General features: G+C 44.4%; 1 protein-coding gene across 1 annotated transcript in view; it reads right to left on the bottom strand.

The window, feature by feature from the left end:
- The window catches only part of ETFA (electron transfer flavoprotein subunit alpha), a 78,383-nt gene extending 66,185 nt beyond the window's left edge, over positions 1-12,198 (bottom strand). The window contains exon 1 of the mRNA XM_004611757.2: positions 11,959-12,198. Within this exon, the coding sequence (XP_004611814.2) occupies positions 11,959-12,000 (42 nt within the window). The 5' untranslated portion in view covers positions 12,001-12,198. The remainder of the gene's footprint in view (positions 1-11,958) is intronic.
- Between the last annotated feature and the right edge of the window lie 3,612 nt (positions 12,199-15,810).

The raw sequence follows: 15,810 nt of genomic DNA on the forward strand, positions 1-15,810 counted from the left end.
GAATAGCTTTGTAATGGTCTATCTCATGGATATTCAATTTTTAAAAAATTTAAAAAATAATGTGGAGTTCATGCCCACTTTAGCCAGCTTAATCAGTGGCTAAATAAACAGCAGTACTCCCACATTTTTAAATAAATAAATAAAATAAAATACTCTGTCCAAACATAACAAGAATCAAACTACTACCAATTTACTTTGGATCAAATTATATTCAGCTTCAGAATACTGCTAAAGAGTTCAACATATTCGAAATACTGGGTTGAATACTCATTATTAAAACTGCTTTCTAGAGCTGGAGAGAGTTCAGAGATTAAGGAGCTTGCCTTGGTTCCCACTGGCCCTGGTTCAAATCCCTGTCACCGGGGCTGGAGCGATAGCACAGCGGGTAGGACGTTTGTCTTGCACGCGGCCGACCCGGGTTCGATCCCCGGCATCCCATATGGTCCCCCAAGCACTGCCAGGAGTAATTCCTGAGTGCAAAGCCAGAAGTAACCCCTGAGCATCGCTGGGTGTGACCCAAAAAGCAAGAAAAACAAATCCCTGTCACCACAGATGGCCTACATAGCACTGGTAGGAGTCACTCCTGAGCAGAACCAAGAATACCCCCAGCACCACCAGATACGGCTAAGAACAAAACTGATTCCTAATGCTTCAGGCAAATGTTTTCAATATAAAAATAACTGATAATGAGCACAAGCACGTCTTTAAAATGCAACATTATATTTTAAATTTTACTGTGAATTTTTTACTGCAATTTTACTGTGGCTTCAACTTTTCACATATACTTCTGAATTCAAAAGTTTACAGATAGTATTTTGGAACCAACTAATATCTACCCATATCTACTGTGAATGATCAAGAGACCACGATCATCAGAAATACTTTCTAACTTTAGAAACACAAAGATGAACAAGAATGAACTCTGTGAAAAAGAATTCAAGGGAAATAAGACTTAGTTTACATGCATCCCCCCCAAAAAATGCACGTATTTTTCTATTCATAAAGAGATCCAAACTGTCGGAGAACACAGATCATGCTTTTTGTGGTACTGAGAATTAAACCCAAATCTCATGAATGCCAGGCACACATTTCACCACTGAGTCAAACCCAGCCCCTAAACTTTAATAGATATTGTGTGTGTGTGTGTGTGTGTGTGTGTGTGTGTATACACGCGCATACACATGTGTGTTGCCAAGGATCAATACCAGGGCCTCACACTTGCAAGGCCATGTGGTATCACTAAGCCTTATTCCTGGCCCAAGAATGCAAATCATGAAGTTTAGAATCAGAAAGAAAGGAAAGTTGAGTGTCCTGGTCATGTGGTAAGATGATCACCTCATACCTATAGACTGACACTCATCAAAAACAACCACCACCACCAATGTTGGTGTGGATGCGAGGGAGGACTTTCCTTCACTGCTGGTGGAAGTGTCGAGTGGTCCAGGCTTTCTGGAAGGCAATATGGACTTTCCTCAAAAAACTAGGAACTGAGCTTCCTTATGACTCAGCAATGCAATGCTTTCAAATATAATCTAAGGGCCCCAAAACACAATACAGAAAAGACATCCTATGTTCACCGCAGCACTAGTGCACTATTTATTCACAACAGCCATAACTGAGAAACAACCCAAGTGCCCAAGAACAGACTACTGAATAAAGAAACCATAATATTCAACCGTAAGAAAAGATGAAGTCATGTAATCTTCTGCTATGTGGATGGATCTGGAGAGTATCATGCAAAGTGAAACGAGTGAGAGGGACAGACACAGAATGATCACGCTCACTTGCTGGATATAAAAAACATAGTAGGGGAATAACTAACGTCTAAAGGCAACAGAAACAAAGATCAGAACTGGTCCTTAGTAGCAAGCTTGCCACTGGGGAGTGAGGGGAGGTAGGATCGGTCAGGGAAGGGACCACTACAATGATAGAGAGAAGTGGTCACTGTACCAGAACTAGGTGCTGAAAGGAGGCAAAGTGACATGCGTGATACCCTATCAGTAACAGCAGGGTAAGCCACAGTGCCTAAAAGAGGGGCTGGGAGAAAGGAAAAAGAAAGAAAACAGTGCTTACCACAGAGGCAGGCTGGGACTGAAGAATACTGGAGACAGTGGGGGAGGAGGGATCCTAGGAACCCTGGTGAAGAAAACACTAATGGTGGTGGGATTGCTGAAATACAGAATATCTAATACCCAAAGATGAATAACCTTCATGGTGCTTTAATAAAAAACAATTTATTTTAAAGATGGTGATCAGCATTATAGGCATGAAAAAAGGATGAAAGAAAGTGTTGAAACTTGTGAAGAGCAAGGAAAGGAAGAACTGTGGATTAGCTGGCAGGGTCTACAGTTTGATTCAGCAACAATCCTCATAGCTGGAGCAGGAGTAAAGCAAGCATAGTCTGGGGCCAGGAAGATGGCTCCAAGGGCTGGAGGTACGACCCCCAGTACCACCTGGTCCCAGAGCACCATCAAACCAGGAACAGCCATCCCACATCACCAGGTGTGGCCCAAAAAGCAAAATGAAAAGAAAAAAAAAAGGAGAAAATATATCGAAAAATTTACACAGAGGTAAAACTTAGCAGGAATGTATGAATGGAAGCCAGGCAGGTACTGTCATCATCTAAATTTATGAAAAAGAACAGTATATTTTTCCTTTCATGTAATCATATTTTAAACAATGATTGCTAATGCTTACATTTTTCATCTTTTTATTATCACTGTACAAGAGCAAACCAGTTTAAAAAGGAACTCCATAATCTTTCGGGTTATTAATGATCTGTGTATGGCTATACACAATGCAGAGAAAGCTCCCTTGTAGCAGGATCTTCGTGCTCATCCTCAACAGACGAGTGTCCTTTCAGTCTCCTAGGTCTGGCCCTAACCACTCTGCAACCAGCTCACACAACCAAGCTCCCTACCGCTACATAGGGGTATTCCTAACCTCCTCGGACTCACACACCCACTGCATCCTTGCTGGACCCAATGCCAGAGATTCTAGAGTAATCCTGCCAGGGACAAATGCTTAACCTAAGGGTGAACAAAGGAGAAGGACACCACATGACCATGTTGAAGAATTCTGTGACACAGAGAAAGTACTGCATGTACCATGTAGCAGAAAGGGTATTTGTCTTTTTCCTCCCTTTCTATTTGCTCAACAGGAGCAGAGACAATAAAATCTTTATTGCTGTCAAACCAAATATGTTTGTATACTTTTTAAAATTTATTAGGTTTGGTTTTCAGGCCATACTCAGCTGTGCTCCTGGCTCTGTGCTCAGGGATCACTCCTGGCAGTGCTTGGGGAATAGACGGTGCAGAGGATCAAACCCAGGTCAACTATGCAGAAGTGCCCTCCCTGCTATACTATTGTTGCAGCCTCACTGTTTGCATAATTTTTATAATAAAAATATGCCAGTAAAAAGGGAGATTAAGGCTAGTGATTTTAATGCACATTTTATAACTCTCTTCTATGACAAAATAAGATGTGTTAGAGAGTCAGTCCAGTTTTAAGGTTTTTAATACTGACTACACAAAAAACTCTTCTCCATAAAAACTGCAGTGATCCACAACAATGCACAATTCTTGAATGAAGGTAACACACCACTGGTGACTTTTGTGTCCCATACAATGTTTATTTTCCTAATATACATCTGCAAAATTAATTAATCTGTGGAATTTTTATCATCTGAAGGGCACAATATTTTATTAAGAACTCTACTAAAATTTCAGTAGCACAATTTATTATTTAAATCACATTTCACAAGAATTACCAGTAACAAACTATTTATTACCAATATATATTAGATACCATATTTTTATGTTTCATCTTTCATTTACCATAAAAATTATAGGACTTCCATCACCATTTGAAGAATAAATCCAAGATCTGGTGGCAGAAAGCCCATATTTGTTGTAAATTATAGTTCTATGATAAGATAAATTGGATAGGTCTCCTAAGGAATTGTCAGGTTTTCCAGAACTTCCAGGGATTGTACAGTCATAAAAAGATTGTTTAAAATTAGGCAAAAACAGTAAGTAATAAAATATACATTTAATAATCAACTCTTTTTTTTTTCTTTTTGGGAAAAAAACACCCGGCGATGCACAGGGGTTACTCCTGGCTCTGCACTCAGGAATTACTCCTGGCGGTGTTTGGGGGACCAAATGGGATGCTGGAAATCGAACCCGGGTCAGCTGCGTGCAAGACAACGCCCTACTCGCTGTGCTATCACTCCAGCCCTAATAATCAACTCTTAAAAATCAAAAACTGATTTAAAAATAGGCACAAGCGGGCCAGAGAGACAGTAGAGCAGGTAAGGTGCTTGTCTTGCATGCAGCTGACCCAAATTCCATCCCACACCAGGTCCCTCAAGCCCTAGCCAGGAGCCATCCCTGGGCACCAGTGGGTGTGGCCCCAAATAAACACAAGGCCAGACATACGGACAACACCTCACAAAAAATATACAAATGGTAAATTAACAGACAGAGAAAAACGTTCCATATCATGTCATTAGGGAACTTCAAATTAAATGGCACCACTCCATACTGTTAGAAGGGAACAAACCCAAAACACGGTCAGAATCGAGAGCCACAGGAAGTCTAGTGGAAATTCAAAATGGTACATCCAGTTTAGTAGTTTCTCACAAATCTAAAGACATTCTCATTACACAATTCAGCACTTGTTCTCTCTGGTATTTACCCAAATGAGCTTCGAGCTTATGTCAACATAAGAACCTGCACACAAATAGGAATAGCAGCTTTCTTCATAACTGCCAAACTTGGCAGCAAAAATGTCCATTGGCAGGTAAATAGATAAGCTGTGGTGCTCCAGAGGACAGAGAGATAGGACAGCGGGTATGGCACTTGCCTTGCATGTGGCCAACCTGGGTTTGATCCCTGGCACCCCACAGGGTCCGCTGAGTCCTGTCAGGAGTGATCCCTAAGTGCAGAGCCAGAAGTAAGCCCTCAGCACTGTCCAGTATGACACCAAAAATAAACAGAAAACAACAATTTTTTTTAAAGAAGGTTAAAAAAAATGGTGGTGATACAGAAAAAAGAAGTAGTCACCCAAAAAAAGCAAGCTACCCACAGCCACCACCATGTAAGCAAGAGCCCAGCTTAACCACTCATCTCAGAAGAGACGCAAGCCAAGGTGAGCCACTAAAACTCATCCGCCCAGTGTACAGGTCCTGGAGACCATCTCCAAATTCCACAATGCTTACTTCCCAGCAGGAGCACGCCAAGTCAGATGGAAAGAAGCACAGACAACAACCAAGTGCAATAAACAAAACCAGGAACACAGAAGGCTCACCTAGCAGCAAACAGCTTGGTTTACTATCAGGATGATCTCAGACAATGACTTTAATGAACTCAGTGAGATATAACGGTTTTCACAAATTTCCTTTCCCTGGAGTATTTTTCCATAATTCCATTAGACATTTTGTGGTAACAATGTAGAATAGTATTTCATGCCTGCTAAGGTGACAGGCTTAGGAGGCAGTTATCAAACTGGGGACAACAGTGGAGGGCAGGCCATACTAGTGGTGGGACGGGGGTTGGAACACCTGAATGCCTGAACAACTTTGCTAACCACAGTGTTTAAATACAGTTTAGAAAAAAGAAAAAAAGGGACTAGAGTGATAGCACAGCGGGTAGGGCATTTGCCTTGCACGCGGACAACAGGGGTTCGATTCCCAGCATCCCATATGGTTCCCCGAGCACTGCCAGGAGTAATTCCTGAGTACAAAGCCAGGAGTAACCCCTGAGCATCACCGAGTGTGACCCAAAAAGCAAAAAAGAAAAAAAGAAAAGAAAAGAAAGAAAACCAAGCTAGTGGGCCATGCAAAGGCATAAAGGAATCTTAAATGTGTGCTAAGTGAAAAATAGATGATTTAAAGAGGGTGTGTACTGTATGGTTCCAATATGTGACTGCAAAAAGACATGATAGGAGTCAGGGGCACATGCTTTGCATACACAGGATTCCAGTTCCACCCCTGGCACTACAGAATCCCCTGAGCACCACTGGGTGTAACTCCTGAGCCCTGCCAGGTGTAGGTCCCTGGCACCACAGGGCTCGTGGCATTCAACCTCCCAGCACAGTTGGTCAAGAGTGACACTGATGAGGCAGGAGGCTTCTCAACCGCAAGGTTTACCTGCATCATCATTCTCTCTCCATCCTTTCCAAGACCAGCTCCTTAAGGACAACATCAATGCATACCAATTCTACTGCCCCCTTCTCCTGCCGTCACAACACCCTGGGGTCCACACTCCCTACATGACAGGGCCTTTCTCTCACAGTCATCAATGCAGTTCCAGTGATCTGCAACGAACATGACTCGCTCCTCCTCTTATTCAGCCTTGACAGTCTTGACACTGCTTTTGCTTTTCAGGTATTTTCAGAAAAAACTTTTAGTGTTAAAGCTCCTACTGTGACTAATGTGACTAACTCTATTTTCAGAAAGTAAGTTATCTACCAAAAGTGTGAGGAGGGAAAAACAAGCACGACCTCACTCTCTACTTGGCGCTTACAAACCTCACTCACATTAAGGAAAAATCAGTAATTTTGACTATCCCGAATCTTCTTGGAAAACTACATGAGATTAAGAGAAAGGAGTAAGGGAGTATGAGGATCTTTTTGCTTAACTTAAAAAAATGAGAGAGAAATTTGCTACTGCATAAATAAGCCAGAAAGTATTTCCAAGTTCCACTCAAAAAGAAATAATATATAATTAAAGCCATCTATTCATATTTTAACATACATTTTGTAATAAATTGTACATTACATTTCTGCACTTAAGCTAAATAAGTTACTTTAACCTCTTGTAATAAAATAGGGAAGCTTTTAATCATGACTGAAAGTGTCATATGACATTGATTAGAATATTAAAAACAGCCAATTTACCTCACTTTTTAAAAACAGAGAAGACCCCTGAGTGGACACATTGGCAGGCAGCATAATTTTACAGAATTTACCTTATGCAATAAATCTCTTCAGAACCACATTCAAAATGGGATGCCTTTCTTCATTCAAATCTGCATGTAAATTACAGCATTCAATCTCATTCATCAAAGCTAGACCATGGATTTGAAAATTGTCATGTTCCCTCATATTAGTATCACAGTTCTGAATTATGATAGATAGTCTTGTCTGGCAATAAAAGCAAGAACACTCAAATGACCTTGAGAAGTGTTACTTCACTCCTCACCTAAGTAGTTTTTCATATATTTTATTAGTCAACAAATCAATTTCCATAGCAAATGACTAAAACATGAATATTCAGATTAACAGTCCTGCTCAAATGTTAAGTGCAAATACCTACCTATTCTTCTCAGCAAGTGTCTGGCTCTTTATTGTGGATAGAAAATGTTATCTCCTTGGCTGATGACAAAGAGGAACCCACCAAAATTGAAGGACTTTACTTCAGGGCACAAACCATTCAAGAATGGAAATACATCTTAGATTCCAGACAACTTACAGTACAAGAAATATTTTTAATCTTGGCCAAAAAATATCCAAAAACCTACAAACTTAAATTCACCATCATTATTCTTTTTAAGTGTACTATTTACACTGCTAAATTACTAGTTTAGTGCAACTTTTAACAGCACTGTAGCACTGTCATCCCGTTCATCAATTTGCTTAAGCGGGCACCAGTAATGTCTCCATTATGAGGCTTATTGTTACTATTTTTGGCATATCGAATACACCACGGGTAGCTTACTCTGCTGTGCAGGCAGGATACTCTCGGTAGCTTGCCGGGCTCTCCAAGAGGGACAGAGGAATCGAACCTGGGGCAGCTGAGTGCAAGACTATCCTGCTGTGCTAGCTTAATTTTTTTCCCAAAGAAGTAAAATAGATTTAAAGAAATTTACTTAGCAAAATCTGAGGGAAAGCAAGAGAGTGAGAAAACGAGCTTCTCCAAAGGGGGGAAAGCTGGAATTATTAAAAATAGTTTCTTGGGCCAGAGGGTAGTACTAGGCATTAAGGCAGTTGTCTTGCACACAATCAACCCAATACACACATGGTGCCCCAAGCACAGAGTGAAGAGTAACCCCTGAACATCAAGATGATTGGCCCAAGAAGCAAAAAGCAAAATCCCCCCCAAAAAAAGCTTTTGTAAAAATCTAGCTCTCCAGTGCAGAGCCAGGAGTAACCCCTGAGCACTGCCAAGTGTGGCCCAAAAATATCTAAATTCATTCTAAGTTTGCTATAAAGATTTATTTTTCTTTCAAAAGTGGAGACTTCAGGTATGGTACATCAACTTTATAACATAAACAGAAGTGAACAGGAGTCCATTTAAGAGACTCCCACGTTAGAAATATGGGACAACTGAGGATCAGATATAGTTCAGGGTTCAAGACTCTTGTCTTACATTCAGTGAACCCCAGCTTAATTCTCCACACCACAATATGGTAACCCTGACACAGAGTCAAAGTGGCCCCTGAGGACCACAAGGTATGTGGACCAACAACCCCACTGACCCCACCCAAAAAAGAAATAAGCAACAACTTGAGCAACTGAAAACTTTATACCAAGTTTATACTATGACCTGTTTTGGTTCTGGGGGTTGTTGTTATTGTTGCTTTTAAGGCGGCCTCCCCTGTGGGGCTGGGAGCAACAAGGTCCTGTCCAACCAAGGATGGACCCCTGGGCCCCAGGCAGGCTGGGCATACTCTCCAGCCTTTTGCACTGCATCCTAGCCCCAGAGCATCATATTTATTATTATCCAGCCAACTAAATAAGAAACCACAATTCTATAGCACTGTAGAACTGCTGTCCTGTTGTTCATCGATTTGCTTGAGTGGGCACCAGTGTACGTCTCATTGTGACTTGTTACTGTTTCTGGCATATCGAATACACCACGGGAGCTTGCCAGGCTCTGCCATGTGGGCGGGATACTCTCGGTAGTTTGCCAGGCTCTTGGAGAGGGACGGAGGAATCAAACCCAGGTCAGCCGCATGCAAGGCAAAAACACCCTACCCGCTGTGCTATCGCTCCAGTCCACCACAAATCCATAAAATATGTAAATAAGCAAGAATGTTCTTTATAGTTGAATACAAAGAAATGTAGGACAAATGGTGAAAATGGAGTGGGCAGGGAATCACCATTGTACACCCTAGTCGTCATTCTCAGGCAAGAATCATCACCACAACGTTTGTTTAGTGGGTGAATGCCCGATAAGAAGCAGGAGTTACCTAGTCTCCAAGTCCCTCCCACAAGTTAATTAAAAGTTACAAGGGGAGGGAGGAGTAATTGAAAGGAGAGAAAGCCGCTGAATAACTGAGTCAATTACTTACAAAGAACCTCATCAATAGTGGGATTAAAGCTACACCACTAACTGCAGGATTCACTGGGAACTTCACAGTTTGAAGTACTAACCCTGAAGAAACACCAGGCAAAACTAAATCAGGGACAAAACAGAAATCAGTCGACAAAATGACAAAATAGAGTGTCTATACTCTTCCAAAAACACCAATACCATGGGGTGGGAGAGCTAGGAGGACAGGTAAGACGCTTGCCTTGCATGTGGCCAAGCCAGGTTCAATCCCTGGCACCCTTTCTGGTCCCATGATCCCTGCCAGGAGTGATCCCTGAGTGCAGAGCCAGGACTAAACCCTGAGCACATGCAGGTATGGCCCCAAAACAAAGTAACAAAAGAGTCAACACTATCAAAGCCAAAGAAAAGCTTGGAAGTAGTCTAACAGACTACTAAACAGATGTGGAGCCAAATCAAAAAGCATGTCCCTGGCCTTACCTAACCCAGAGTAAGAGAGCATGCTACACATGATATGAACTAAGAAGGGGTAACACTGAAAGACTGGAGCGATATAGTACAGTGGGTAGGGTGCCTGCCTTTGCACAACAAGGCCAACCCGGATTCGATTCGGACATCTCGCACTGTCCCCCAAGTACAGCCAGAAGCAGTTCCTCAGCACACAGCCAGAAATAACCCCTGAGCATAGTCTTGTGTGGGCCAAAATTTTGTGAAAAACAACAAATGGGTAGCACTGTTATAACACCTGTAGATAAAGTAGCACTGTGACAATAAGGCAACTTCCTGATGTTATCATTTACGCTGAGCTCTGAAAGTGAACCTCCTATTTATAGCAAACACACACTGAATTATTCAAGAGTAAAAAGTGTCCACAACAGACTCAAATGGTTGAGAAAACTTAGTTATATATATATATTATCTTTTCATATATGTGTGTATATATATACATACAAAACACAACTGATGTTATATATATTATCTTCTCATGTATGTGTATATATACATATAAAATGCAACTGATGTTATATATATTATCTTCTCATATATGTGTGTATATATATATAAAACACAACTGATGTGTGTATATATATATATATACATATATATATTACACATAAAACACAAACAAGTGTTAACAGCTGCTGAAATCCAGCAAAGGGTTTTCGGAGTTCTTTATCGCAGCTTGAACTCTTTCTATAAGTGTGAAATTATTTCAAAGTTTTAAAAGCATTAAACATGCATGGTTATATATTCACCTTACAAGTGTTCTGGGCTTTAATGTCCCATCTCTCAAACATTTCTTAATAACTTTAGGGCAGCTTCTCTCCTTAGCTTGACTTCACATTTTGCAAGTAAGTCAAGGTCAAGTCTTTGGCAAACCACAGTGAAGATTTGGAACTAAGGTCTACATATACTGGCAAACTAAAGAGAGTAAGAACTACTTACGCTAATATTCCATTTCTTCTGCCATTTCTACAAAATTAAGGATTCCTAAACTCCCTCCACTGCAATAATTTTCCTAATGCCAGACTTCTTACATATGCACAATGGTGCAGAGATAAGCACTTTTTCTGTTTGGCTGTAACACCTGGAACTTCCCCAAAATTCAGTGCTTTGATTTGTTTATGTTTAGGTCGTCTGAGGAGAAAAAAAAAAATCTCTCTTGAGAGCATACTGACTTACAGGTGGAATAGTCTTGGGTTTGAACTGTTAAAGGGTATTGGGGAGGGGGTAGTGTTGTTGGGGCTGGGTTTTTGTTTTAATGGAACAAGAAAAGCACAAACAAGTCTTACAGACGTCTGGATTGCCACCTTTGTCCTACAGAGAAAAAAAAAACGGGGGGGGGGGGCAGCGGTATCTTTGTCTCTGTCTCCCTCTGTCTCTTTCTTTCTCCACCCCCCCTCCCCGCATTAAAGGGGAAAAAATGGTACAAAGACACTGGGAAAAGTTCCTGACCCAAGTCTAGCTGTCTTGTTTTTCTTGAACAAGATCTTGTGACAACTCCACGCTAAGTTCGAAAATTCTTACTCGACTCCCAACGTTTCCGATCTCCACATGCCCTACTCCGTGTAGTATTTGGGAATAGTCTCCACCATTCTCCCAAATTCTCCCAAAAGAAAAGCGATCCAGTTAAGTTTCGCGATTTCCCCCGGCTGTCCGCATCCAAGGCGGACCCCCTTCCTGGGGAGCACCCTGCCTACTCACCCGACAACCTGCCGGCTGCAGAGGTCGGTCGGCCTGCAGCTCCGGCAGATGCCACCTTCCCAAAGCTGGCGAAAGCTAGCCAACGGGGACCCCCACCTGGGCACCCACTGACTCCCAAACTGTCACCGTCCCCAGAACCAGAACCGCGCCGCCCTGCGGGAGGCCCCGGGCACTTGACGGGGTGGAGGAGGGGCGCGGGACCGGTGCCCCCCGTGCACAGGCTCCGCTCTCCCCGGAAACTCCGCTGCACCCCTGCGCTACACTGTCCGGCGGGCCTCCGGGTCGCCACCCGTCTGCGCTGCGGGGACCGGACCCCCTTGGGGGGGCGCGCCGCTGTCCACCGCGCGCCCGGGGTGCGGGGGCAGGCTGCAGCCCCGGAGTCACCTTGACCTCCGACCTCTGACTGTGACCCCGCGCGTCCCCCCCGCCCGTCGTTCAGCTCCCGCAGGAGCCGTTCCGCGACCTCGGCCAGGACTCACCGCCCGCCGGAGCTGCCCAGGAGCCGTGGTCACTCGGAACATGGTGTCTGCCGCCCCGCGCCCCGCCGCGCCGTCCGCCTCCGAGCACTCGCCAGCCGGACCCCGGCGGCACCGCCTCCGCCGCGCCGGGAACGCTCGCGAGACGCGCGAACGGGAGCGCGGGGCCCCGGGCGCCTGCCCATTGGGCACGGCCGAAAGTCCGGGGCCGGGCTCGGAAGTGGGGCAGAGGGCAGCGCGCGGCCCCGAGCCCCGCGCGCGCGCGCTTTCCCACGGCCGTTGACGTCACTGCCCCGGAGGCCCGGGCCCGCGGGAGTGGGGTTCAGGCTGTGCCGCTCCTGGGAGAAACTCGCCCGCTTTCCTCCAAGCACCGAGTCAGCTGCACGAAACCAGCGCGTTCAACCCCCTTCCCGGCCCGGGGAAATCCTAAACGTGCTCCCCGGGCCAGAGCACTATAAGTCAGAACATGCATAGGGTATTGACTCTGGAGGAAACATACCACGCATACCGAGAAAGTACCATTGCTATCGTGAACCGAGGGGAGCCTCGGAACGCGTGAGACTCCAAAAAGATTCCAGAAAGAACCAGCCGTGCTCGGATCCAAGGGAAAGGGTCAAGGACACGGAGGGAGAGGGCTGGAGAGATGAGGCTGGAACAGCACATCAGGGCCTTAGCTGAGATTTGGGGCGCCTTTAGACTTTTCTCCCCTTTCTGCCTAATAACCCTGATACTCCCCACCACCACCTGTACCACCCCACACACATCCTGGCCTCATTGCTTTTTTTTTTTTCTTTTTGGGTCACGCCTGGCAATGCACAGGGGTCACTCCTGCCTCTGCACTTAGGAATTACCCCTGGCGGCGCTCAGAGGACCATATGGGATGCTGGGAATCGACAGCTCGGCAGTATGCAAGGCAAATGCCCTACCTGCTGTGCTATCACTCCAGCCCCCTCATTGCTTTTTAAGATAATGAACCAAAAAGCAAGATAGTGCAGTGGGGAAGGCACTAGCTTTGCATGCAGGCAACTTGAGTGGATTGCCAACACCTTATGTACGGTCTCCTCCAAGTTCCTGTAGGAGTGTTCCCTGAGCACAGAGCTAAATGTCTACCTTGAGTACTATTGAGTGAGGCACCAAAAGAAAAAAAAAAACCCCACAGCAATATGCCATCTTGTTTCAGTTCTGTTTTTTTGCTTCAAGTCTCAGTATCTTTGTCTTTGGCTCAATATTTACCTGCCTATCCACATCTGTCCTTTTGACATCTCAAATCTAGGGCCAGGGATAAGTCCTTGGGCTAAAGCTCTTGAGTTCAATCCCCTTGTGACCTGGTTCTCCTAGCACCGTTGGGTGTGTCCCCAAAATGAAAACAAAACACAAAGTCAGATCCCCCTGTTCACCGCTGCCAGGGCATTCAATCCACAGTCAATACTCCTGACCCCCCCCCCTCCTCCCCCCAAGAGCTCAAACGAGAAGCAAGCTGACTCCTTTCTTTACTCCCTTTGCTGTCCTGTCTGTCCCTAAGTGCTAGGAAACCCTGTCCCCACATAGCTGCCAACACAACTAAACCGTCTTCCACCCCCAATTATGCTGGATTGCAGTGGCTGCCTTTTTCCTGTGGAGACTTAGTTTCCACCTTCCGACCCCTCTCCTACCACAGTCAAAGGCTTATTTCTAAGGTAAACTGTAATATGATGGCCCAGTTGAATCCACCTCAGTGGCTCCCCAATGCCTTTAGGATAAGACCCAAACCCCTTACCATGATTTATAAACCCTATCTGGGTTGATTTTTTCCTTTCTAATTTTTCCTTCTTAATCATGTCTTCAACACCCTCTATCCCAAAGATGATACAGAATTTCCTTCTCTCTCTTTTGCCTCCTTCTCCCCTTTACTCCTAGAGCTGTTTAAATGCCTGATTAGTGGGTAAGGCACATGCCTTGCACCTAGCCAATCCAGCCAGCGTCTAGTCCCTGGCACCCATATGGCCCCCAAGCCCCACCAGGAGTGATGCCTGATCACACAGCCAGAAGTAAGCCCTGAGCATCACCGGATATAGCACCAAAACCCTAAAATAAAAATAATTGCCTGTTTATTGGCATTTCAGTGTGCTTCTCCACTCACAGACAACTCTAGGTACATACCTCTTCAGATATCCCCTCCATATTCTTGTATTTCCTGTGACGGCAACTATCACATAAGTTATAATGGCCTTCTTTCTTGTCTGTCTTGACCTCTAAAGGCAGAAGTGCCGAGACTTAAACCTGAAAGCTTTGTAACTTTCCACATGGTGAATTAATAAAAGAAAAAAAATAAAAAATCACTTTAGAAAAAAAAAATAAATAAAGGCAGAAGTGCCCTCCTTTCAAGATCATGTCTACATAATATCTGCAGGATAACTGGCAATACTTGTTGCATGAAGCAAGAAATGAATGACTTACTAAAGAATCCAGACTTTCCCATGACATTTGTAAGCAAGGGCAGCCTACATTCAGAAATAGTCTCCGTTGCCAGTTAGCAACAAGTAACCATTTCAATTTGGTTGAGTCTACCGACAGATCCCATTGTCTCTACCTCCAAAAGTGGAATGTCCAGAATCCAATAACTGACACCAACACCCCTTACTTTTCCAACCTTACCACCTTCCCTTGGGCCCCTTTCATCCCTCATCCAGTACTGACCAGGCCCGAGCCTACTCAGCTTCCAAGATCAGACCAGACCAGGCACGTTCAGTGTGGTATGGCCATAGACGCCGATCATCTCTAACCTAGATCGTTGCAGGTTCCTTCCACCTGGACTTTCGGTTTCTTCCTGGGCCTCTGCCATCTCTTCAAACAGCAACTGAACCTGTTCTCTGCGCTAAGTTCTCTTTACCCTGGTCTACCCCCACTGCACACACAGGCCTTCCTGCTACAACCTGAACTTGCCAAGAAGCTTGTTTCAAGGCTTTGCCTTCTACTCTCACTAATTTCCCCACCTGAAAGTCTCTTCCTTATAGCTCTATTTCTTGCTTGTTTTCAGGGCTATGTCAAAATTATCTTCTCAGCTCAACCTTGGCTTCTGGTATAAGATTCTGGAGGAGCTATTCCTGAGTGAGCCGTGGAGAGGAAGGAGGACAAGGGGTGATTTTCCCTGCTGGACAGGAGTGAGAAGGCAAGAGTTGACTGGGATGATCCCTCCTCTTCCACTCCTACCCCTTTCTTTTTTTCTTTTCATTTTGGACAAACATGTGTGATGCTCACTAATTACCATTCAGCCTAGGCCAGATCATAAAATCCATAGCTTCTTCCATTAAAGAATCTCATAACTGAGTGAAAAAGAGACACTTAAGTATCTCTAGAGAGGGGCTGGAGCAACAGCACAGCGGGGAGGGCGTTTGCCTTGCACGCAGCCAACCTGGGTTCAATTCCCAGCATCCCATGTTGTCCCCCGAATACTGTCAGGAGTAATTCCTGAGTGCAGAGCCAGGAGTAACCCCCGAGCATTGCCGAGTGTGACCCAAAAAGCAAAAAATAAAATAAATGTAATTAGAAATTAAATGGGGGCTGGAGCAATAGCACAGCGGTAGGGCATTTGCCTTGCATGTGGCCGACCTGGGTTCAATTCTTCCACCCCTCTCAGAGAGCCCAGCAAGCTACCAAGAGTATCCCGCACACATGGCAGAGCCTGGCAAGCTACCCGTGGCATATTCGATATGCCAAAACAGTAACAACAAGTCTCAAATGGAGACGTTACTGGTGTCCGCTCGAGCAAATCGATGAGCAACAAAATGACAGTGATGACAGTGATACAGTGATACAGAAATTAAATATATATATAGAGAAATCTTCTAAGTTTATGTTTTAATGCCTTTCATTTTG

The sequence above is a fragment of the Sorex araneus genome, chromosome 3, assembly GCF_027595985.1.
Source record: "Sorex araneus isolate mSorAra2 chromosome 3, mSorAra2.pri, whole genome shotgun sequence".
In the NCBI taxonomy this organism is placed as follows: Eukaryota; Metazoa; Chordata; class Mammalia; order Eulipotyphla; family Soricidae; genus Sorex; species Sorex araneus.